Source organism: Crassostrea angulata, chromosome 4 (genome assembly GCF_025612915.1).
Source record: "Crassostrea angulata isolate pt1a10 chromosome 4, ASM2561291v2, whole genome shotgun sequence".
Lineage (NCBI taxonomy): Eukaryota > Metazoa > Mollusca > Bivalvia > Ostreida > Ostreidae > Magallana > Magallana angulata.
In genome coordinates this window covers 15,224,085-15,250,435 of record NC_069114.1, presented here as the reverse complement: position 1 = coordinate 15,250,435, position 26,351 = coordinate 15,224,085, and the positions used below count along the sequence as shown (strand labels likewise).

The 26,351-nt window shown below is 31.9% G+C and overlaps 1 protein-coding gene across 1 annotated transcript; it reads left to right on the top strand.

Moving 5' to 3' along the window:
- Positions 1–8,083: 8,083 nt before the first annotated feature.
- On the top strand, positions 8,084–26,351 carry LOC128179574 (hemicentin-1-like). Its single transcript, XM_052847015.1, has 13 exons — positions 8,084–8,200; positions 9,667–10,002; positions 10,297–10,575; positions 11,032–11,304; positions 12,152–12,409; positions 13,103–13,390; positions 14,784–15,077; positions 15,241–15,357; positions 15,608–15,626; positions 17,928–17,980; positions 23,503–23,521; positions 25,120–25,208; positions 26,006–26,351. Exons 1-13 carry the CDS (start codon positions 8,125–8,127, stop codon positions 26,083–26,085), a joined length of 2,181 nt encoding a protein of 726 aa, XP_052702975.1. The 5' UTR covers positions 8,084–8,124; the 3' UTR covers positions 26,086–26,351.

Genomic DNA, 26,351 nt, shown 5'->3' with positions numbered 1-26,351 from the left:
GTACATTTTTTTCATCAACTACTTACTAGTTATTGTTTTTTATTTAAAAAACCTACATGTATAGATGTGAAGAAGAAAATTGTATCTCAATGTGCTCAATTCCTGAAATTAAAAACATTCAAAAATGTTATTTGTCATCTCCATTATAATTAAATAATTGTTATTTACTTTGCGTACAAACCAGGGTAATTTTCGCTGTGGTATTTTCTTAGGAATAGCGATAATTACTTTATCCCCGCAACAGAAATGTGTCAGAACTATGGAAACTGTTTTAAAGATGTCGTTTTTATTTACTCGTGTCTGAAAAACTATCAAAATTGATGTAGATTTCACATTATTTATTGTATAAAGAGGGAGGCCCCAGAGAGTAGGTATATACAGAATATCATTCTTTTACTTTGTTTGTACACGTATTTAAGATACTCCAATTCATATAGAATTTCTAATGGTCAACCAAAATTTCAGCGTCAATCGTAGAATTATAAGCAAGACACAGAGCTCACAGTTCGCCTAGGTTTGAGTCATATTTTGTTCACATGAGTTTATTTCTAACTTGGTATTTCCTATTCAGCATTTAAAATGGAAAAAAAGAATGGCCTAAGATTTTCAATTCTTTTATTCACTCAAGACCATTTCACTGGTATTGAGGTTCAAAATCAGTTTATGCCAATGAACACAAACACAGTCAAGGATCACATGTACAGTAGGAGTAATAATGACGAAAAAAGGTTAAGTTTACAATACAATAAGTTGTTAAAGTTGGTTTCTGGAAGAACAGAGTTTGAAAATTTTCTTAATAAATATTGACCAATTTTTTACTTTTTTAATCTTTAGTTTTTAAGATCTGTTTACAAACATAGAATTGCGAGCAAATCTCCGTATCTTGCTTATAATTCGAAGCTTAACACTCAAATATGGTTAGTAAATAGAAATTGTAAACAATTAAACACAAGAAACATGCACTATAACAAATAAAGAACACAATTTAGTTTTTGGAAATGAATCATATATATACATGTATATACCTACATATTTCCGTCAGCGATATCAAACTCTATTTAAACTGAATAAACTCGAGAAAATGCCGAGCATCTCAACAAAACCTATTGCATTAATCTACCATTACGCAAAAGATAATGCCGAATTACCGATAGAATGAATTGTATTTCAGTACTTTTTTGATACTTCAGATTTTGCTTAATTTGCGCAGATAAACAGTTAACTGTTTGATTTACCGAAGTCTCTGTGTGATTTGATACGTAAAAATCACGAAATACAGTCGATAGTTCCCAGGTTACAAAGCATAAATAATGAAAACGAAACGAAAATCAGAACAAGCTAACACCAACATCATGTGTGAAAACTGTCAACGCATTGAAATATTTAGCCTCAATTTACTTCACAAAATCGGCACCAATATATTTTGCATGTTTCAAAAATTTCCCTTCATACGCGAACTGTTGCATAGCAAGCAAATTCATCATAGTCAGATCGACCCTTTTTGTGATCGGCTTCGGCCGATCGCTATTGTGTCCATATAAGGCATCTGGTGTAATGAAGTATAATGACCCCCGTAGAATAATGACCGGGGGTCATTTTTCTACGTAGAATAATGACCCCCCTAGCTGAAGAATAATTGGATTTTTCTGAAGAAAAAAGACCCAGTGGTTATTTTTCTTCATGTTAAACATGAAGAAAAATGACCCCCTTAAAGAAATGACCCCCCCCGTAAACATGAATAGAAATTGGTTACCCCGTTTCCAAGATATGACTTTGAAATTACTTTATTTTTCACTCTGTTCAACTGATTTTGAAGTTATAAACACCGATCTTGTAAATAAATCGCTGTATAAAGTTTTTCCTATCCGTAGCAAGCACACGCAAAACACTCTAACATTGGCACAAATTGATTGTTAACAGTTACGTTACTTCTCTCGTCGACAAATGGCGGGGAATGACGCATATAAAGAAAAATTCATACACAATGAGGATATTGTGTGATAATTAACGAACAATAATCATGAAAGAATAATTGTTGTAATAATATAAGCAATAATTATTGGTGAATGAATTGTCAATTGAAGAATGATACATGTATATATCTTTATGGAAAAAGACTAAGGGGCAGGTAACGTAGGAATACGAATACTTCTTATTTACATTTTTAGGGGAAAGTGATTTAAAAAAAAAGCATTCTGCGTTAGATTTGTTTTCTTCTACGTAATACATGAACATCAATATTCTAAACATTTGTTGTAATGTTGTATTTGTGATCATGGATAGACTTTATTCTTTTAGAGCAAATTTGTGAAGAGAACCTGACTATAGTAAATCTTAATAGATAATAAACACTGATCGATTATTATAAGAAAAGATTGTTTATAAAAGCGTTGATAAGAGGTTAGGAAGGACCTATGTTAGGGGTTTATACCCCGCTTGATTTTGATCACACGATCTTTATTGTATCCGATGTTACCAATGCTCATACATACTATTGATGCATTGATCATCTTGATATTAACTAAACTTACTTAAGTATGCAGAGGATAAAGTAAAATATATTTTCTGTACGAGTACTCTCAGTACTTTGACGATTTTCCTAATTGGCCGTTAACCTCTACTGGCGTAATGGCTCTAACTTCAGCTTGGTTATAATGCCTAACAGTGGAGTAAACCTTTTGTAATTTTGGTTTCATCATTAAATCTGGGTGATGCACTTGTATACCGAGCAGTTTGTATTGCGGAAATCCTCAATGCAAGTATAATCCATGAACAATATGGAGAATATAGAAGATGCGAAGGCGAAGCGCGAAGATGCGAAGACGAAAGTGCTAAGTTGCGAAGGCGAAGATACAATTACCGCTTCTTGCCTTTGCAACTTCGCACTCTCGCCTTCGAATCTTCGCGATATCGCCTTTTTAGCTCACCGAGACGAAGTCAATGGGAGCATATGCTATACCCCCGGCGTCGGCTTCCGAAGCGTGTTAAAGTTTTAGTTGCAGCTCCTGTATCTAAGCTATTACTTGTCCTCTCTTCACCAAAGTTACATGGAGGATGCATCTGGACCTACTGAATCTGGTTCCTAACTTTCAGATGCTGGAGGAGGTTAAGGTTTTTGGAGCAGGTTAAAGTTTTTGTTGCAGGTGCCTTAAATAGCAATATCTAAGTTACTGCTGGTCTGTACTTCACCAGACTTCCATGGATGGTGTGTCTTATGATACTGATGCACCAGACAGGCTTGAGTGCTGAATCTGAGCTATAGGTTTCGGATGCTGGAGGAGGTTAAGGTTTTTGCAGCTGGTTAAAGTTTTTGTTGCAGGTGCCCTTTAATGATGATATCTTAGTTACTACTGGTCCTAACTTCATTAAACTTGTATGGATGGTGCGTCTTATTATAGTGATGAACCTGACAGGCTTAAATACTGAATCTGAGCCACAGGTTTCGGATGCTGGAGGAGGGTAAGATTTTAAGAGCTGGTTAAAGTTTTTGAAACAGGTGCCCTCTGATGACGATATCGTATTATTACTGGTCCTAACTTCACCAATCTTGCATTGATATAGTCTTTTGATACTGATGCACCTGACAGGCTTGAATGCTGAATCAGAGCCATAGGTTTATGATTCTTGATGAGGTTTAGTTTTTTTAACAGGTCTCATGTTTTATAGCTAGATAGATAGCTTGCATAGTTGATTTAACTATATTATAAATGAAACGCAGAGGTTGCTTCAGATGCAGAGCCTGATCTCCATTATCAAGGATGCTAAAGAAATCTCCTACCTCACTCAAACCAGCTTGATAGATAGATGTAGTTGTTAAATGATGTAACATGATGTAACATGATCCCTATGATATTGTAAAATTATAAAATATCGTATCCGCATCGTAGTCCGCCATCTTTGTTTATAGTAGTAATGCATCACGCCACCATACACAGGTAAATCACGTGATATCTTTATTTAGAATGAGTGAACAACCATCCGTATACATGGCCAGGTGTATACCGGTCAATGTTTATATCTTACGCCTTATCCCCCTCTAGATCCATGCATGAGCAAGGAGTGTAGCATAATGAAATTACATTGTTACTGTGTTTGGTCCACGGTAAAGAGACGGCTGGTAAGTCACAGGAGTCTGGAAGTGCATATGTACACATTATGGCGGACATTAAATTGTGTGTGGAGTAGATAATGATTAAGCATAGCCAGCACTGGTTAACATATATGTTAAGCGCGATGGCCTAGCGCATGCGTACCAATAATAGCATGGATTAATCGGAAAACCTTGGCGAGTACGGTGCCTGTATTAAATTCTATGTAATCGACCGAGACTTGCTGAATGCAATAAAAAAAGACGAAGGCGAAATTGCGAAGATGCGAAGGCCGGAGGGCAAAGTTGGGAAGGAGCGATAGAAGTATCCTTCGCCTTTGCACCTTCGCACTTAAGGCATCACATCTTCGCGCTTCGTCGTCACATCTTCGCTCTTTTGCTCTTTCGCCTTCGCACTATCGCATTTGCAACTTCGCATCTTCGCCCTAAGGTCGAAGTGGCCCTATCGGAACACCATAGATAAATGTAATTGTTAAGATGACAACCATACCCCGATGCAATACGTCAATATCTTGTTATAACGGAAGGATTTTTATTTTCTAAGATATACCCCTTCTTTCACTTTAAGTTTATTTGAATATGGATTATAATTTCTGTTACTTTCTGTAAAACTGCAGCAGTAAAAATTACAATAATGTAAAGACTATTTCACAAATAATAAGAAAAAATACTGAAAAACTTTAATCTACAAGGGGGTCATTATTCTACAGGGGTCACTTTTCTTCATGTGGAGTGTGCTCATTTTTATGAAAATGACACTTATTCTTCAGGCAAAGGGGTCATTTTTCTACGTAGAATAATGACCGGGGGGTCATTTTTCTGCGTAGAATAATGACCGGGGGGTCATTTTTCTACATAGAAAAATGACCCCCGGTCATTATTCTACGGGGGTCATTATACTTCATTACACCGGCAAATGCTTCCATGTGCGCACACATTTCGCTTGCATAAGTAGTTCTTATAAAAACTTGAAGTTTGGTTTAGTATTTATATAATATTTTACTTAGTTTTATTTCAATTCATTTACCTTAAGAGATGCAAACATACATAAAATACAGTTCGACCTGTTAATTCAAGAATGCACATTTTGTCTCACGCGTAAAGATTTCGATCGATAGGTTCATTCAGTAATGCAGTTGACCTAGATGAACTGACCTCAATCATAAGAAGATGCTCCATGAACTGACCTCGATCTATTGATGTTGCATAATAGTAGCTAGGAAGACGGCTTAATTCATAAAATAGGTTACGTTATAATGCGACCTCAATAGCAAGTTATGATGGCATTCAATGTTTTTCAGTCGCATTAAATCATTTTAATACAACTCTTTCTTTGTATACGTGTTAATGCTCTTTTAGAGCCCTACTCAGTATTCTGAAGAAGAGATACATTAACATTTAATAATTACGTTTAAAATATTAAACTAGACAAGGAGTTTACGAACGGCTTTCCCAAAATTTATTTCAAAATTAAATTTGTTGACAGTTAATAATGATGAAATTATGGTGTACAGATTCAAAGTATTCTATATTTTTTAAAAATACAATACTTTATAAATTATTCTACATCAATTTTATCATGTTGATTGCTTCTTGCTATCAATATATCATTATTGCCGATCATTCCGTTAAAAGGAATACTTGTTCGTATATAATGTCATGGCTGCTTTAAACAAAGAACCTCGTTTTGAAGTATGGAATACGAGTCTTGGTAAAATGGGTATGCAAACCCGGGCCGTGGCAAAATAAAAGCCGGGGCAGATCGGCAATCGTCAATTCCAAATACGCATTATTTTGCAGCAATATTTACAGCGAATACAAATATACTTGTCCATCAAATATCCTGAAATTTTAATGAGATTGGCAGACTAATACCTGCCAATCTTTTGTTTTGCTCAGGCCAAGTCTTGTCTATCCATTTTACCGTATGCCGAATTCGAAACTATTAAACTGATTGAAACACGCCTTTCCTTTATTATTATTTTCGTAAAAACTCAGATTTGAAACAGAATTAGCACTTAATTTTTGCAATTTATATTTTCCTTCTCATAAGGATAATTTATGCTAAACTACGTTGAATTGGACTCGGTAGTTCTAGAGAAGAAGATTTTTAAAAGTGCACCCCCTTTTTCTACGGTTTCAAGGTTTTCTCCGCTTTGAATGCAGATCGGACTTTTATTTCTGCAATTTATATTCGCCTTCCCATAAGGATGCTTTGTGCCAAATTTGGTTGAAATTGGATAAGCGGTTTTAGAGAAGAAGTTCAAAATGTAAAAAGTTTACAGACGGACAGACGGACAGACAGACGGACAAACGGACGGACGACGGACAAAATGTGATCAGAATAGCTCACTTGAGTTTTCAGCTCAGGTGAGCTAAAAAAAAAATCAAGTTTGATCATGAATGACTTACATGTCAAAGTATAATACTTACATGTCAAAGTATAATATTTTGTTTTAATTAGAGCCTGTCTGAGTTTTAAGTAGCATCATCTGATCATTTTTACGCACTCTGTGGCGTGTTTGGTATCAGTATTGTTGTTTTCCTGGGTAATAACATCATATGGTCATTCTTAAGCAACTTGACAAGGCATATGAAGAGTGATATTATGATTAATGTAAGTGTCTGTAATTGACTGAACTGCAATTATGTAATATGTTTTCTAATTCATGTTGGGCTAATTTTTTTTATATTATATGCTTAATAATTATAGTAGTAACCTAATGACAGCGTAAACTCTTTGATTAATTAAAGTCGCATTGATTCCAGGATTGCAGTTTATATAACATTGTAAGAAGAATTTTTTTCCGGTTTTACAATTAAAAAAAAAATGAATTTTCTTTTACCTGTATAATCATGTAAATTATCCAGACACATCAACGATGTATGGTTGCATACATATAGTTCTGTCACCACTTGACATGTTTTTATGTCGACTTTTATTTTTTGAATTTTTATACTGTCTTGACAGATCGTTATGTGAACATGTCAGATATCTCTGTTGATCGACTTGTTAGTTACTCACTTGTTTAAATTTTCAAGACAAAAACATTTATTACAAGCCTAATATATGCAATCTGGTTATCATATTTTTCTATTTTTCTGGCAAGTCGACATGACGATTGGACAAGTTGACAAAGAGAGCTGACAAGTTAACTTAAATATCTGACAAGTCGACACAACAATGTGTCAATGACGGGTAATGACAGAACGGGGAAATGGGCCTTATAATCACTCTTAGCAATCACTTAGTGTTTATACATGTGAAGGTTTTATCCTTGTTTTTTTTTTTTGCATTTTTTGCCTAGTTTTAAAGAATAATATTTATATACTTAATATAAGCAAAGTCTTCTTTTGATAGAAATTCTAAAAAGATAGAATTTTGGGGCCTAAGTTTCAGAATTTGGACCCCATACAAAATGCATAATTGTTTGTATGGTATACATTTATGTCAGACTCTATTCAAATCAATCACAATATACATCTCACTCGTAAAACCTCTTTTAAAATTTGTTGCAAATAATTGCTTTGAAAAATAAGTAAAGATATCGACAGATTTAATAGCACTGAATGGATAAAGAGGCGTAAAAAAATAAACTAAAGCAAACTGTATTTATAACAAATTTGGGATTGACATTCAATTAAAAACATGTAAAAAGGATCGCAAAAATGTCACAGGGAAATGTTTAAATTACTTTTTTTTGTTGAAAACTTTCTTAAAAAATATTCTAATTTACTTGAAGTGTAAACTGAATTTATGATTCATAGTTCAATAGATAAGGTTTGAATTATCTATCAACATAAATGTATGACTTAAGATGTGTAAACATGTATGTCGAAAGCATTTTGTTCGTTTTACATTATAGGTACTTATGTGCGCTATCTTGGAAAAGTAAATAGCGCACACGATAAACTCAGCTTTTAAATCAATTGAATAACACTTCCTGGTCGACTATTTTTTCATATTAAAACTCTCAGCGCTCGAAATCTAATCTCTTTTCATGTAATATTCAATCATGGTGAATTTTGGCTGTGAAATGAAGATACATTTTGCATTAATGTGCTTTATTTTGATGATTTGTAAAACAAAAGGTGAGACCTATTCGTTCTGTTTATTCTTTATTGCATCTCAAGTCTTGAAGCTTTTTTTAATTTGTAGCATAATAGTTGTTTTAATTAACCAGAATAATTTAAGTGGGTGTTAATCAAAAACATTTTTAAAAAGCTCATTATTGAATTTAATCACTTAAGGGCTTGAAAAATCAAATGACTACCTCTCTGTCCATCTGACCTGATGAATAGGGTGAAGACAATCACTTGTAATTTTGTCTTTATTAGTATACCACATTTTAATTTTTTTTCTGTAAAGAATATGGACGTCCCCATACGAAAACGCACATGCCTGACCACTGTGAATCATGCATGAAATCCACTGAATTTCTAAGGATTGTTGTACTGATGATTTAAGGCCCATATTCATTTCTATTTTTGGCTTTTTTAAAAAGATAACCTTGCCATGAGTCATGGTCTGGTCCCTTGTTTTAACAATCTTTACATGCTTGTTACAAAAGGATGATATGTGCCAAGAGTGTAATTAAAAAAATTTGATCTGAGACAAAAAATGATTGTGTGAAAAATTTATATCAACTATTCCGACAAAAGACATGAGGCAAATGAAACATTCATATATTAAAATAAAGCACTAACAAAAACATTCCGTGAAATGGATTTTATTTGCTTATTTATACATGTATAATGATGTTGGATACATATCATAACGCAAACAATTGATGTGTCATTTTCTTGGCCCATAAACGTAACTAAAAATAATATTAAAAACCATTTCTTTGTTAACCACCGTTCATTTGCATAATCCATATTGTGTCCCTCAAAATTGTTACCAAAGGAGACTTAGGTACATTTATCTGACTTTAATGTTTTATTTATGATAAAAAGGAACAACAAAACACAAGTTTGTACATGTATGACTTCTCAAATGTTCAACAAATGTTAATCAATAGGGAATGAAATTGACACTTTCTTAATATTGTTAATTATTATAGCTCTTGTTGTGTTTTAATAAAATGATTGATGCATCGTTTATGATTAATCTAAACAAATAGCTGGTTTCTAACAATGTGCTTTAAGTCAATAGAATGAAAGACGATAAAGTATGCATTGGAAGGACTCTAAAAAGTCGGACATGCCTAATTCACATATTTTGTGAAACTTAATCTTCATGTTATTCAAAACCAAGTGAAAATTTAAGTAATATTCAAATGAAATAAAAAAAAATATACATGTATAATGACAAACAAACTTCGTGTAAACGTTAATTGTATATTAAGACATGTTCATTTCATTTTGGAATGCTCCATAAAATCAAATATTTGCAAATGTTAAAGATAAGTTAACTTACTAAGTGACTGTGTAAATGAACATATTCATACTTAAACAACAACACTCAGTGTAAAGTAAACTATTTTTATTTCTTTTTTATCTACTTGAATAAGCTCGGAACATTAATTTTAAAGTAATAGTCATTGTCTTTTTTTAAGGTCAAGAATACAACATTACAGGATCATCAACGTTTTCCGAACTAGGAAAGGAGTTTACTTGGACATGTAGCATGTTTACTCCCCCTAAACAAACTGTCAATGGTGTTAAGTTTTATAGAGACGACCTCGTATGTGCAGTTATCGGGCGAGTAACAGGAGAGTGCACTGTTCAGATTTTAAATGACAGATATATATATGGATGTTTGTCAAACTCTATATACACTTTGACTATACCAGCAGAAAACATGACAGAGTATGAACAGCGATCAACGTGGAGTTGTAGATATGTTTCCAATTCTAGTTATAGAAGTCCTGATGCCATCCTTAATATAGCAAGTATGAGAAAAATTCTGTTTTAAATTAAACATTAACTTTATTAAGAACCGTCTGATCATCCTATTTTCTTAAGAAATTCCACTGGGGTAATATTTCTACTGTTTTACAATGTTAGGGGGCCTAACAAATTCATATCTTATTTGATGGTTTCCTGAAAAAATATTTTTGAAATACAATGTACGATTTCATAAAAAGACACCTATATCGACATAAGCAAAGGATAGACTAAAATGAGAAGTTGAGTCATTCTTGTGATAGTTTGCAATTTAAAACTAAAATATGAACCGTTTACAGTTGAAGTCCATAACATTTCCTTAAGTCCAAACAACGGACAACTAACGTTGAGGGAGAACCTCGAAACAGAAGTCATGTGTGAAATTAACAATAATGCAGTTCCACCTCCGACAATCACATGGTTTCTAGGGACTAAATATATCAGTAGCACAGAGGGAACATACACAACGTCCATCAATATAACGGGAAACAGAGAGGACAATACACAAACTCTGCAATGCAAGGCAACAAATAATAACAAACCACCCAAAACCGCAGTTACAACAATTAATGTAGAATGTAAGTACGGGTACAGTGTGCAGCACTGTTAAGGCTTACTCTGTGGTCGCGCCAACCAATAAGTACGGGAAATGTTAACTATGACATCATACAAAACAACAAGACGTCAAAAATGTTAATATATAAGTAATTTCCGATTGTTATGGGGACAAAAACATAAAACTACATTAAAAATTATCTATGCGTGCATCTTTGTAGTCAAATAAGTCCAACAACGATAAATATAAACAACTAAATGATCGCAGTGCACTTGTTGGTGTGACGTCATACTGTGCATCTTGAATTAAAGATGGAAATGTAGTTAATTTAACTAAGTATCTGTCCAGCGATCCAATGAATCATTTTTAGAGAAAGGTTAAAAATATTAATACTTTTGTTGTGTGCAAAACGAATAGTTTTGCTTACAATCGATGCCTTCATGCATCAATTTGTTTTATGTTAAATTTCATTTTACAGATCCTCCAACTGTGAGACCGTTTTGGCAACAAAACATCATTGTAGAAGGAAGAAACGTAACGGTCACCTGTGATTTCATACCAGGAAATCCAAACACTACCATATTGTTCTGGACAAAGGAGGGCAACCCATTATTCAGACAGAAAGGAGCCACTTTACTTTTACCAAAAATTCAGAGAAGTAGTTCTGGTGAATACAAATGTATAGCAGAAAACATCTACAGTAATGGAGAGAAGGGAAGAAATAATCAGTCCATGATTCTCAATGTTCTTTGTAAGTGTTTTGTTTCAAACATCATCTTTTTTAAACAAATTCATTTTTCTTTTCTAAAATTTTTGACATGTTTTCTTAAGGTCAAGATCTGGTAAATGATCCCATAGTGAATTTTTGTTGCTAGAACTATTATGACGTCATATTTATTTTGAAGAATCTTTTCCCCGTACTTTACGGTTTTACAGGAATTATGTAGAAAGTCAAAGCATTTTTTGACATTTTATGTTAAATCATCAGAAAAGTAATCCCGATACCTATATTCAATTTTACAATATTTTAAAAAGTAGGTCAATAGCTTATTCAATTCCGTTTTGGGGGAGACTGTAGGCATTCTAGATATATTTTATTAGTCAAAAATGGACAAAACTGCGAAATTTGTTCCTTATTTCCTTTATTTTCCATAGAAATTGATAGTTTAAAACATGGCTTTTTAATTAATGTGTTTGCCAACAATTTTAGCCCTGGTACACCCTATCAAACAAAGCTACTATTTGATAGCATCATTAGATGAATTTACATCCTCAATCTTATAAACCTGAAGGCACCTTTCATTTACAAGATCTTGACCTTAAATTCAATTTAGGTTATTATCGTATTCATTAACCCTAACTTTGATTTTACTAATATTGGGACATGTTTTTCAGCAAAGGTTATTATAAAAAAAAATCACGTGATTTATATTCTTCATAATATTGATTAATAAAAATACTACATGCAATTTAAAATAACACAACACTTTATTGGCATTTACATTTCATATGATATACATTCAACCCAAGCATTTTCTTGTCTTTGTTTATTTTTTTTGGAGAAACTTACGTGAATCAGTATATTATATATCATTCAGATCCACCCTCTATAGAAGACATTCCTCTTGAAATTGTGAACGAGAGTTCTACAGTGTCGCTAAATCGAAAGATTTTCAGCAATCCTCTTTCCAATGTGTCCTGGTATCGTGGAACAAAGTTGTTGAAAACTGAAACGTCTGTGAAAACTGCTACATATATCATAGAAAGGGCAATGTGTACAGATACACACAACTTAACTCTCCAGGTCAATAATGTTGTAGGCAATGTGTCAATTTTGGTGGAATTAATTGTTAACTGTAAGTCGTTTTTTTATCGATCAATTTTTTACAGGATCAGTTGTTGCAAATTGGATATTTTGAAAATTTTTACTTTAAATTTTAACAATTCGAAAAATTTGGTTGATACTTTAAGAGGCATGTAAATGATTTTCGTCATAATTTTTTTTCTCCAAATTTTACGTATACAATTCTCCAGAAATGCATTTTAATAGATAGGTAACTAAACTTTGAGGGTCATTCGTTGAGTTATTAGCTAGTTACAGAGCTTTCAATTCTTTGCTATGTAAACATTTTGAACGTTGAAGTGAAAACTCCAGATTTAGACCTACAATGAAATTGTTAAATGTCAGGGTCTGTTTATTTATGCTTAAAATGAATGAACAGATAGACAAATCGAATTAAAAAGAACGTTTACTGGTATATTTAACTAATGTAAACAAAAAGGCACGAGCCTTGTCTACATTACAAAGAATATTTTGAGCTCTTTTTATTACCTAAAACTTTACTACTGACTCTCAAATTTCAGTGTTGGTCATCGTAAATGCACTCCCAAAGCATTGTAAATAATAAAAACACAATATTAGAATTTTAACATAAATCGTGACCATGCCCCTTTAATGCATCAGTGGTATGGCGACAACATTTTGTAAAATAAAAATTTATCAAAAACTCTAAATCTTTATTAATAAACACAATTTAATTATGTAACAGGTATGCCAAAACTAGAAACAACTAATATCACTTTGGGAGTAACGGACACCACTGGGATCGATTTTTCTGTAACAGTCTTGGCGTATCCATCACCTCAGTATAAATTACAAAGAGAGGATGGAGCAATCGACAATATAATGCAAAATAGTATATACATGAATGCAGTAAATAACTTTACACTGCGATTCAACAAAAACATAGTCGATCAATCGGATTTTGGAATATACAATTTGATAGTCAGCAATCCATTTGGAGTTGCAACTAGCTTCATACTAGTGCTTCCACAAAGTAAGATATCAGTATTTCCTTTTAATATCAAAAAACATATCATGCTTTCATACAAATCATCATACTTTTTAACGCGTCGAGCTATTGCTCGGCAGCCTTTTCACGATCGTCTGGATTGGCAATCGTCCACAAATGCATGCTCTACACTGATTTTTACATGCACATAAGAAATAAGTTCCTTAAAGTATAAAACATATTACAATATTTTTATTCCATTATTCAACTACATTGTGTACAAAAAACTTTGCTCCCTGGTCATTGACAACTCATTGCATAAGTATAAATTTGCGTAATAAAGAAATGGCGGATGAATACAATAAGGTGTAAAAATTCACTAAATATTATTTAAGTTTATCGCTTACATTTTAATTGGAGACCGTGCCCGATAGAGATGAAACCTGATATGTAATTTATTTATTATCGGGCACGGTCTCCAATATAAGTGTAAGCGATAAACGTATCCAGTGATTACCGTATGTTGCAAAAAATAAACACGATAATGCAGTTGGTTTGACTATCGAGCATTTTAGATAGCATATGTTGTGGATTTGTTTGTATATACACAAATATGTTTAAAAATCTAAAATAAACAATCAGTATTATTTAATTTTTTATCTTAGATCCTGGAAAGTAAATATTTGTCATTTTATTCCAATTAAGCGTTTTTATTATCAACATGGTAATGTATCAATGGACGTATGAATAACAAAATAAGCTGTTATTAAGGTTCTCCCATCCTCAGTATCAAAATATTTTTTTCATCAAAAAATGATATTTATCTTTTGAACTTAATAAATGAAATAAATTAGAAAGAAATAGATAAAAAATGTTTTACAGGTGAATCTGTCGCTCGAAACCCTTTACTTCTTGGTCTTTGTGGAGCCACTAGGACAAGCATTCGTTAAATGGCCTTGTGTGAAATAAACACTTTAAGACCTATTTAATTTGTTTATAAATATAATAAAAAGATTTATAAAACAAATTCCAGAGAAATCAGAGTTATCGAACTGATCAATATCAATTGAAAGGAAAAAACATTTAATTTATTTAGGAAATATATTTTTAAATATATTTTTGTCATGTGATTTTGCTCTTACATTCCTAACAATACTATAATTGCGTCGTAAGATGATGTGCTTTATTGCAATTTTAGATCTGTAGCTTTTTATCATGTAGTTACACAGAATATTAAAATTGTGCATTGCTGATACAATCATTTAGGGTTAAATATTTAAGCTGATATAAAAAGAACGTTGTGTTTATTCTCAGAAAAATTTTACGCGCTTATTTAGCAAACGCTCTCAAGCCTTAAAAAATGACCAAAAATTAAGTAAATGTTGAAAAGGTGAATGTTGAATGCAACTATGTAATCATACACAATTATTTTATTTAGGAATACCAAACATTCCTAGAGACGTAACACTTACCTGTGAAGTAACAAGTGCTAGTGTACATTGGGTATCTTCCTTTAATGGAGGAGACACTCAGACATTTACTGTCGTTGCATTCAATGTTAAATACGGAACTAGGTATTCTGAGAGAATTCCAGATATGGGAGAGAATACCGCTCATTCCAATTTTATACACAATCTTCAACCCTCTACATCTTATTCGTTTCACGTTTCTGCCGAGAATAGCCACGGAAATTCCTCGTCCGAAAATATAATCTGCACAACCCAAAATAAAGGTAACAATTTTTTTCTTTTTGATCATAGCTCTTGTTTCCAAAACGTCAATAACTTTGTGCGACTAAAAGGCAATCAAAATAAACATATGTTTATTCACATACAAATGTACATATGTTTATTTACATACACATGTTATTTACATACATATGTTAATCTAATCAGATACAGGCAGTCTCCAGACAGCTGTAATTGCAGGAGGCGTTGGAGGGACGCTAACAGTGGTTGTGATTGTCCTTATCACCGTATTTTTTGTTTACAGAAGATATATTTGTAAAAGTGGTACCTATTTTGATATTATTAAATTTGATAATCCTCAATTTATTATCTAAAATAGAAAGGATAGGGTTTTGTTTTAACATTTTATTATTACATTTTATATGTTTATAATAAGTTGAGTTAAAGTTAAAATTCATCAACTAACGTTATAAATTTACGATGGTGTGATTCTGTATACTAAAATGAGATATTAAGTAAGTTATCTTTAGCATATTCATGTTGTGTTTTAAATCATTTTTTTTAAACTTTGTAGTGTTACAGAAACGAAATAAGTAAGTTAAAAAAAATAAGTTTAATCATGAGTTAAAAAAATGAATGCCATTGTTACATGTCAAAGTTTAATATTTTGTTTTAATTTAGAGCTTTTAGTAACATCATCTGATCATTTTTACGCATTTTGTGACGTGTTTTGTATTTGTATTGCTGTTTTCCTGGCCAATAACATCATTTATTATACCTTCATGTTAAATACTGAAATTTGATTGGTTTAGACGCAGTTGATAATCCGTTCTATTACCCTCAGCGTTAGCAACACACTTGGCAACGGGTAACATTACGAATTGTTACATGCGCGTACGGTTCGCAGTAGAATTCAAGTCATTCCTATAGAAAATCAGTTAATTTTTCTTTTAATGACATTCAGTATAATAAAAAAATAGTGCTTGTTTGGGAAGATAACAGTTGAAATCGACACCCCTCGAAAACTGTTACCCTCCCAAACAGGCACTATTTATATAAAGGTCATTCTTAATCAACTTGACAAGATATATGAAGTGTGATATCATGGTTAAGTTTTTGTAATTGACTGATAGAATTGATGTGATATTGTTACTGTAAATTCCTTATTTTACGCGAGTACTTTATTTCGTGATTCCGCTGGTTTGTATCAAATAGCGAGAATATAAAATCCCGATCACCATTTTTTTTGGTTATAATTTCCTATACTTCAAAACTGTCCGAAAAATTAAAGCGAGACTTTAAAATCCGTCAGAGTTGCTTCTCGCGATTTTCCTCGCGTTTAATAAGGAATATACAGTATGCAAGTTTAATGATGCACATCTACTTGTAGATTTGTGTTTGCTCTAACTATGACCAAGCCTCAGTTATGTATCTCGAAAGGGTTTTGAAATCTATATCACATATTGTAACCATAAAGTGGCTATCCTAATTTTGATATCATTAATATGAAAGTTTCATGTTGTAAAACTACCTTCAACCATTCTGAAATTATGTAAAATGATAATAAACTGGTCTTCGCAAACTATGTTAACTTCAAAAACGAGCCGCTAGGGTGATTTCAAACTAACATTTGTACTCATCTACGTCAGAAATGCTACAACAATTGAATTGTATGCCTCTTGCAGATTACTTTGAGTACAGAACAATTATTCTTGTTTTTAAAGTTTTACATGATTTAACTCCAAATTATCTAGACTTTTTTAAAATATGTAAATGAAATAAATACAAGATCAACCAGATTGAGCCAAATTAATGCATTATACAATCCAAGGGCAAAGACAGAATATTTTAGAAGTCATTTACAGTTTACGGCGCGCATTTATGGAATAATCCATCGCATGTCACCCAACCTTAGAATCTTTAAAATATGCTTGCCTCAGAGACAATTTTCATTCGGCTTTGCAGTAATAGCCTGTATTTTTATTTTAATCGAATGTATATATAATGTATGGCTCTATTTTAGGCAATTACATGTTGTTTTAATGACATATAATGTATATTTATCTCTCAGCAACACAAGTTGTATGTTCTATCAGTTTCTGTATATAATTGCTGTCTGTAAATTCGTATTCAGGACCACAATGTGAACTAGTTTGTAAGATAATTGTGATATCCTGTAAAATTAAAGGACACTATTATTATTATAGTTTCTCATTAATGTGTGGCAAATTTCTTTCATATCATATGCTTAAAAATTATAGTAGTAATCTGATGACAGTGTAAACGTTTTGATTAAAATTAAAGTTGAATTGATTCCAGGATTTAATTTCCTATAACATTGTAAGAAGAAATCTTTTCCGGTTTTACAATTCAATAACTAAAAAATGAATTTCCTTTTACCTGTATAATCATGTATATTATCCAAACACATCAACGATGTATGGTATATTACTTATTTTTCTGTCACCACTCGACATGTTTGTATGTCGATTTTAAATCTTTACTGTCTTGACAGATCGTTATGTGAACATGTCATTTATCTGTTTTGATCGACTTGGTAGTAATTCACTTGTTTAGATTTTTAAGACAAAACGTGTATTACAAGCCTGATACCTGCAATCTGGTTATTATCATATTTTTCCATTTTTCTGGCAAGTCGACATGACGATCGGACAAGTTGACATAGAGAGCAGACAAGTTACCTTTAATATCTGACAAGTGGACACAACAATGTGTCAATGACAAGTAGTGACAGAACTATGCCACAAGAACATTGAAATGGGTCTTATTATAATTCTTAGCAATCAGATAGTTTTTATTCATGTGAAGGTTTTATCCTTGTTTACGCATTTTTGCCTAATTTTTAAGAGCAATATTTATATGTATAATTACAGGGAAAAAGCAGCTACAATGAAAGAGGACGCAGCCTACTATACAACCATTGCAGGTGAAAGTCATTTTTTGTTTTCGTAAACACATGTGTACTTGGAATTTGCTTTTACGATTTATAAGTATTGTACAAATCAATAGGATTGTATAAAGCAATTGAGACTAGAAATTGCCAAGGAGTCGAAAATATAAAACTTAAAACAAAAATTAAGACAGCCCATTCCTTCTTCGGAACAAAAAGAAAACATTCCGTTTACTAGATATCAAAAGAAATCTTACACTAGAACTTAAAGTACGAGTGAATTATAACCAGTATTGGTAGTATCGTTCTATTTGATCACCTAATAATACTCAAAGAATGATTTGTTATTCCCAAATCTCATTTTATTCTTTCATTTTGCTCAGAAGTTTCAGAAAAGTTGATTTATGACGGACAACGGAAGTTGCACGACCTTCTGATATTAACAAATGGCCACCTTTTGAAAATAAATAATATAGTAATATTTTTTTTTAAAATATTTCATTTTTTTATTTTATATAATTCTGACCCAAACGACACTTTACTTGTACGCATTTTACTCCCTTTTATTTTAAGTATATATTGTAAATAAAATACTTTTTACACTATGCACGTAAAGCAGTATGGTGAATTTTGATATTTAGAAAAAACTTTATTAAAATGGAAGATGTATCATTTTAAGACGGGGTCACGAGACCCCGTCTATTGGTTTACTGTCAGACGAAGTCTCAAACCGGAATGCACGCGTAGAACACATTAATTGAATCTACGTGTAAGAAAATAGTGCAGAAAGTTTTCATACATTTCAGTAAATATGGGTATTATAAAAATACGCATTAAATCTGTTTAAGTCCTCTGTATATAAACAAATTTCTATTTAGAAAATAAACAAATAGTTTTATTGAACAAAATAATCTTGCTCGGGTTCAAATGTGGAATGAGCACAGCGCCGTTGACGATTTAGTTGGTGTACGAGCTTATTAATCAATAGAAGAGGTTGATGGTGGAATCGAAATTAAAGTTCCCAAACGCAATGTGCCATTTTTGAAAAGTTGTGAATTTTATTTTGCCAATCTTTCACCTTAATACTACCAAACTTCATGCGCAAGCCAAAGTTAAAATCGCGACGGGTTATACACAGATGTTTTACAAGTTAAAAAGGTGTATCATTGGCTTCCAGTTTACTTGCGGTATGACTGCTGTTCGTCTATAAAGGAATTTTGTACAAAGAAAATAAAAACAAGTCTGAATTTGCCTTCTCGTTCGTTGGCTCTTTAGTTGATTAAACTGAATTTAAATTTTAAACAATGCATTGTAAGCAAAATCTTAAATAGAGTATACATTTTGGAAGACTTATACATCATATAATATATACAATCTTATCGATTGAAGAACCAAGTTAAATGCTAATGTTCATGTTTTCCGGCTTAGTTGGAATCAGGCTTGTGATGAATTACATGTACAAGTTACCCCATATAATATTGTTGATTATGTGCAGATACCCGATGGGCGTGGTCAAAATGACACGAGGGAGCGTACTCTCCCGAGTGTCGTTATGACCACGCCCATCGGGTATCTGCACATAATCAACAATATTATATGGGGTAAGTTACTTGTACCATAGTTTACGATTATTCATATATCTTATTCTTATAGTAATATCGGGAGTGCACTTGCCTCTAAACAATACGGTTCCAATTCGTTGGTCTTTATATATGTACATTGTACTTCGTGAATTTCCAAATGACTTTTTATCCCCGACAAAGATTAATTATTCTTCATTTTTTTTAAAAAATTTATAGCCCTAATGAATAGATCGACTTCTCATTGTTATATTTTTATTTCATATTCATTCATTTTCTGACTTATAGTATCGATATTTGCCTCAATGAATTAAACTTATTAACACAATTTCATATGTACAAACCCCAAATTGTGCAATGCTTTTGTTAAAACAATTGAAATTAAATTTAAATTGATGAAGGTAATTAGTTTTTTTAAAATCTTATTTGATACTCTGTATCAATGTTTGTTTTTTTTAAAGTGGCTGAAAAAACATGTACAAGGGTCAATTAAAAAATACGAAGACTTTTGTCATAGCTATGTTACTTAACGTCATATCATTACCAAATTTGGAAGACATAATTTAGGAATAGTTTCAAACAATTTGCAAGAAAAAAAAGTTAATAAATTCCTTTATTTCTAAGAATTATTTAGAATCCAATCCTGCAAAAATGAGGTCACGGCGCACGGTCAAAATTTGTGTTATGTCTACAATAAACCATATAATGTCGAAAGTAATATCTCTAAAAATTCGGCTTAAAACCAAATAATATTGAAACCTTAAATTAAGTTTTGTCTTGGTATTCTGTGTTCCAAATAATGACGGGAAATTTTGGTTTGTCGAACAGAAATTAGTAACTAAAGACAGATAGTTCTCTTTAGAATTGACTATGAACATCGACCTCGCCGGACGTCACGACGCAACGAGAGGTACAAACAAAATGGATTTAACCCAGGAAAAAGCCGACACAAGCTGTGGAAATACTCAGTGGTGCAAAAAATAAGTCAACAATTATTTACAAGTTTGTGTTTAACTGTAATAAATTTTGTGGGGGTGGTGGTTATTGTATTTTGAATATAAAACAGTCCGAAAGAGAGTAGAATATCTGTAAATATTTAGTCAAAAAATAAGTGACGTCAACCGCCGTTAATTGTTATCTTTACTGTAATCTAAGAGATACAGGGTTAGAACTTGAAAACTATGAAGAACTAACTTATGATTCTCGAACCAATGTGTGCAAATAAGATGTTAAGTGGTTCAGTGTAATTTTAAATTGTAAGGAGAAAGGTACAAGAGACTAAGCGTGATATAAAGATGGGGTTTATCTATAAACTGTGCGTGTTTCATCTTGACGTCGTTTTGAACGTTACCATGCGCCGTGGCGACAAAACATGTTGTTTTTAAAAAGGGGTAACAAAAATACCGTTTCATCAAATGGACTAAAACTTCGCATATCAATAACATATGTGTAGGTGCACAGATTAATCTGTTAAGTTTGGCTATCATGAAAAATATATGATAGACAGCCACACTGTCTTCGAATTGTTTGATTGACCCTCGTACATATATATTTTGAACAAAATCAATCAATAAGCAAAAAAAAAAAAAAATTTTGAGAAGTGCATGTCGCAAAACCGTGAATGGTTAATGTCAAATTCGATTGGCTACCGCTATTCACTCTGTCCACAAAACAAGTTTTCTATTCAAACATGTGATTGACTTTCTATAAAACCTTTAAACAGGATACCCCTATTTCATTTAACACGCGTTTCTCTACTTGTCCGAACAAATGGAGAGGCTTTCTGACAAAGCCATTGCCATTGCCGATATTGTTTTGTCTTGAGCTAAAAATGAGATTTATAAGACAAACTAAGTTGGTCGAGTCCTTTATCCGTGTTGAGTTTTGGCAATTCTGATCTGGAGGAAGCTCTTACTGTGGAGTATTATGGACGCGCTAAAATACAACTTTGTTGATGTTGTTTTTACTCGAGATAGTGGGCGGAATTTAAAAAGAAGTGTGGGGTATGTACATATAACCCACACTTTTAACAATATAAAACTCGCCAAGCTATGGTACAATGTAAAATAATGCATTACATAACCATTACTTCTTGAATTAGGGCATTAAATAACCATTACCATTACTTAATTTTCTTGAAGTAATGCATCACATTACCATTACATGAGTAAAGTAATGCATTTCCATTACTTTGTGAAAGGTCAATAAGTTTTACAAAAAGTAACTTAAAAACTAAATAAAGAGTTTGTGTAAATATTTCAAAAATAAAACATGCTTAAAATATTAACAGGTTCATGTTCATGTTCACTATCAGGTTAAAATTTAATTACTTATACAAAATTGCTGTTGCACTTGTAGTTCTCAAAGTAAGGTTGGTCCCGTTACATTTACACGCTAATGGCGGAGTTGACAATCTCTGTTATTTATGTCTCTGATTTTCAGAGTATGCTTTTTAATGAAAGGAACGGTTGTATCGTAATTCGTGTAGATGATGCACGAGTTTACACAAAAAAGTAGTAAGTGGCGAACGGATTTATTTTTACCTATTAATTTTGCATGAATCGCAAATGAAGAAAATCGTGTCAGATAAGTCGGTCTTAAAAATCAAAATGGCGACCGTGAGAAATCTTTTTATTGTCAAAGTTCTTGAAAACTTATGGTAAAAAAATATTTCTAACGTCATGTGCCTGTGTTTGTTATCGGTATTCAAATGTCCACTTTGTTTGTTAATTCAGCAGTTTTAGAGTTTTGGGGTTTTCATAAAACTTTTATTACGGATACCGTCCGACTTGTGGATTTTCCCTTGGATCACAAAATTGAATAAATCTAATGATTAAAATTATCTACTTTGATATAGTTTGATTTTCCCGGTTAGTAGTAATTTTTAAAATTTTTCCTTGGGGTCTTATTTTACATAATATACCGTTGTGTCAATTTTCTACAATGATGAAGGCTGGGATTGAGTAAAATTTAGACAAAGTATCAGACAATTGCAAAAAAGCCGAATTAACATAGATTGAAACAACTAATTCAAACTCATAAATTTTGGAAGCATATGCGAGGAAATCCAGGACAATTACAAACTCAAACTTTCAAGACCCCGTCTTTCAGTACTCTCAGTACTTTGAATACTTTCAAGCAAGGAAAGGAAAGACTAGTAATTAAGGAATTAATCAAAGTACTGAAGTACTGACGGTAGTTGATTTTATCGATTATCATTTATTTTAAAATCAACCTATCTTGCGTGACAATTAGTTTCTAGTCTGTATTTAAATTACGCACTTTTTTATAATATACATTTTAATTAGACATTTCAGACAAGAATTTAGAGAAAACCCATATGAATCATGTTGTGTAATATTTAAAGATAGATTTCAAACTATGTATTTGTAATCGAAACAATTCTAAAAAATGTATGGATCCAAGCACTATTGATATTGAACTCCAGTCTCGTTCAACCAGACGCTCAGCTGTCTCCGTTAATCTCCGACAAGCAAGAGAGCCTCTCTGTTTGTCGGAGATTTACGGAGACAGCCGAGCGTCTGGTTGAACGAGACTATATTAAACTCTGGCGTAGGAATACATGAGACTACATAAATATCTAAATTGTTCGTATTATATAAAATCTTACTATTTTCAAAGTGTTTATAGATAAGTTTCCTTGAAACATTATAAACAGCATACATTACGTCGAATTTTTCTATCATATTCAAGAACTAAGACTTGTCAGCGGTGATGATTTGTGCTTAGGTCCAAACAGTGTTTCACTTTCGGTTTGCCAGAGTGACTTCATAGGAGAGTTGATTAAAATCAACTCCCAATAAAAGTCATATCATTTATATTATTATCATTAGGAATTTTTCTTGGCAATGCTTTTGATACGATAACAAATGCAAAGTTTACTCTGTAGTTATTGTTGCTCAGTGTTCCAAAGGTTTGTACATGTACAGTTACTTTAAGGAAATATTTGCTTTTTAGAGCAAGAAAACAGAGAAAAGTAAGTGTATCCTTTAATTGTATGATCTAAAACATAGAAACGATCGAATTATTTCTATCACACATTTGTTAAAGCACGGAACGGATGGCTCTGAAACAAGAACTGTTTATATCCGCATAATACTATTAGTTTTTAGTTTTTTAGCTCACCTGAACCAAAGGCTCAAGTGAGCTTATCTGAACAATTTTCTTTCGTTGTCTGTCGTTGTTGTCGTCTTGTCTTCGTAAACTTTTCACATTTTCATCTTCTCCAAAACCACTGGTCCAATTTCTACCAAACTTGGTACAAAGCATCACTCGATGGATGTAGAGAATTCAAGTTTGTATAATGGAATGACCATGCCTTCTTTAAAGCGGAAATATTATCATTTTGATTAATAGTTATTGAAATTTTTTTGGTATTTTTTAAAAATATTTGTTTCAAAATCAATTTGGCCAAAAAGACTAAAGAACTATATGATGGATTAAGATTTTACATGTATGAACCAAAATAAGTTCTGCATATATCTTTAGAAATTTGATTAAAGAAAAAATAAAACATATATAGTTCATATTTAAAAAAAAATAATTATCCGATCCATGTAAAAAAAAAATCATATATTGATGATGATCGAATTTTGCAAAGAGTAAGGGTTGAAAGAATAAATCAGTATTTTAGAACCGTTTTTTAAACAGGAAACATCGAAGCACGCTTGCTCCAAAACAATATTTTATTGTGATATTCAAAATGATATGAACAATTATATATGTGGAAATGGTTTTGGAGAAACGGTGCGCTCTATATTTCTTTAAATATGAAGAAAACCTGATGATTTTCATATGTAAAATATCTACAAATTTTAAGAAAATTAGAGGAAATGCAGGCTAGGCAATATTAAGTCTAAACATTAATTCGAATTTAATTGTATGAGCCGACAGACATTATATTATTCTATCATTTTATTGAAGAATAGAAACTTTATATCTTAAACCGGTGTCTACATAACTGCAGATAACGTATGGTTCTGTGTACGCTTGATCTGATACATGTACACATTGCTTTTTTGCCTTTATCACTTTGAACTTTTCTAAGAAAAATTTCAGAAGTTAATTCTTTAATTGAATTTTCCTTATTAGAATTCCGTTAACCTAAATTTCCTCACTATACTAATATTCAAAGAATCAAACTGTGAGTATGTTGCTTAAAGGTAATTTCCCCATGGTATTCATTTGCAAAAGCTAGAATATTGTGTTTGGAAATACAGTTTTAAAACGTAAAGTGCAATTTCACTTATGTAATGTTTTGTGACGTTATTATGATTAACTGTGTGTTTTCCCAAATATTGTTTTTTCTTGCTTTTCGAGCAAGCATATAGTATGGCATGGAGTTTTTCTAATATTTTATTTGCAAAATAGACAATGTTTGTACTGGTCTGCATGGTCGTTTTCAATCAATTTATTTTTTTATGTATTTATGAAATTTAATTAAAAGTGCGTAATAAATTTATTTTTTATTTCATTTCCCCTGTAGAAGATAAGAAAATCGTAACGCATCCCCACGACACACACAGTATGTTATTATTGCGGTTATTGTTTCATCAGTTTTTTTATGCACTGTAGAAATGTGTATGAAAGTTTGCAAAGACAGAATGCGAATAGCAGGGAAGGGAACGACAGTGATAAATCTCACAGGGAATTCAATAGAAAAGGTAAAATATGAAAGAAACGACAGTACCACGGTTGTTAATAGTTTTACACATAAAATACATATAGAAACAATTGATAATCATTTGAAATTATTTATTACGTGGAAACGAAATTTATTTCGTGGGAACGACTTTTATTTCCTGGCTACGACGTTTATTTCGTGGGAACGACTTTTATTTCCTGGCCATGAATTTTATTTTGTGGGAACGAATTTTATTTCATGGGAACGACTTTTATTTCATGGGAACGACTTTTATTTCGTGGGAACGAATTTTATTTCGTGGCCATGACTCTTATTTCTGGGTCACGAATTAAAAAAAAATATATTACGCGAATGTCCTATGGGAGCCACCGTATGATAGCGATTTATGATTCACAAAATTCTATTAAATTTTTTAAACGTTTAATTATACAAAATATTATAAAGATGTTCCAAGATAATTTTGTTTGGAAATCGATTTGTTGCAAAATCATAACAATTTTTTTTAAAAGACTATCTATTGTTATAAACCTAAAACGGTGATTAACTATTATAATATGAAAAAGAAGAGGTCAAATCTGTCCTATGCTTTATTTTTGTTAAAAACAGTTTAGATATTCTAACTTTAAATATTTTAACTTTTGTTAATAAATTTTTTTTACAAATTAAATATTTAAAGCGACACTGACTTATTAGCCTATTAAACTTTCAGTGATTCTTTTTTTCAAATCCCATTCCGTTTAATTTGAAATTAAGATCAAGACATCGAACCATCATTTATTTAGGGCTTTTCCTTTACTCTGTTTATTTGCTTTGCAGATTCTACCACACAAGTGTCCGATTGCGAACATTCTACAAGAAAACCTGCTAATGTATATGTAAACACTTCATTTATGTAGTGATCTATTATTGCTATGTTCATACAGCCATGTCTATCTTATTTGAAATTTTCACTGTGAATCATTTTCAAAAAATTTTCTTATGTAGATTATTACTAAAAGATAAAGTGTTTGTACATGTATGAATGACTATCATAGGGATTTTTTTTTGGTACATAATGTAATAACGGCAAGGTGGTATATTTATAATGATTTATCTTGATAGATATACGTAAAAATTATGAATCTTAGCGGTACATGTGTTTAGTACATCTACAGTATTTAAT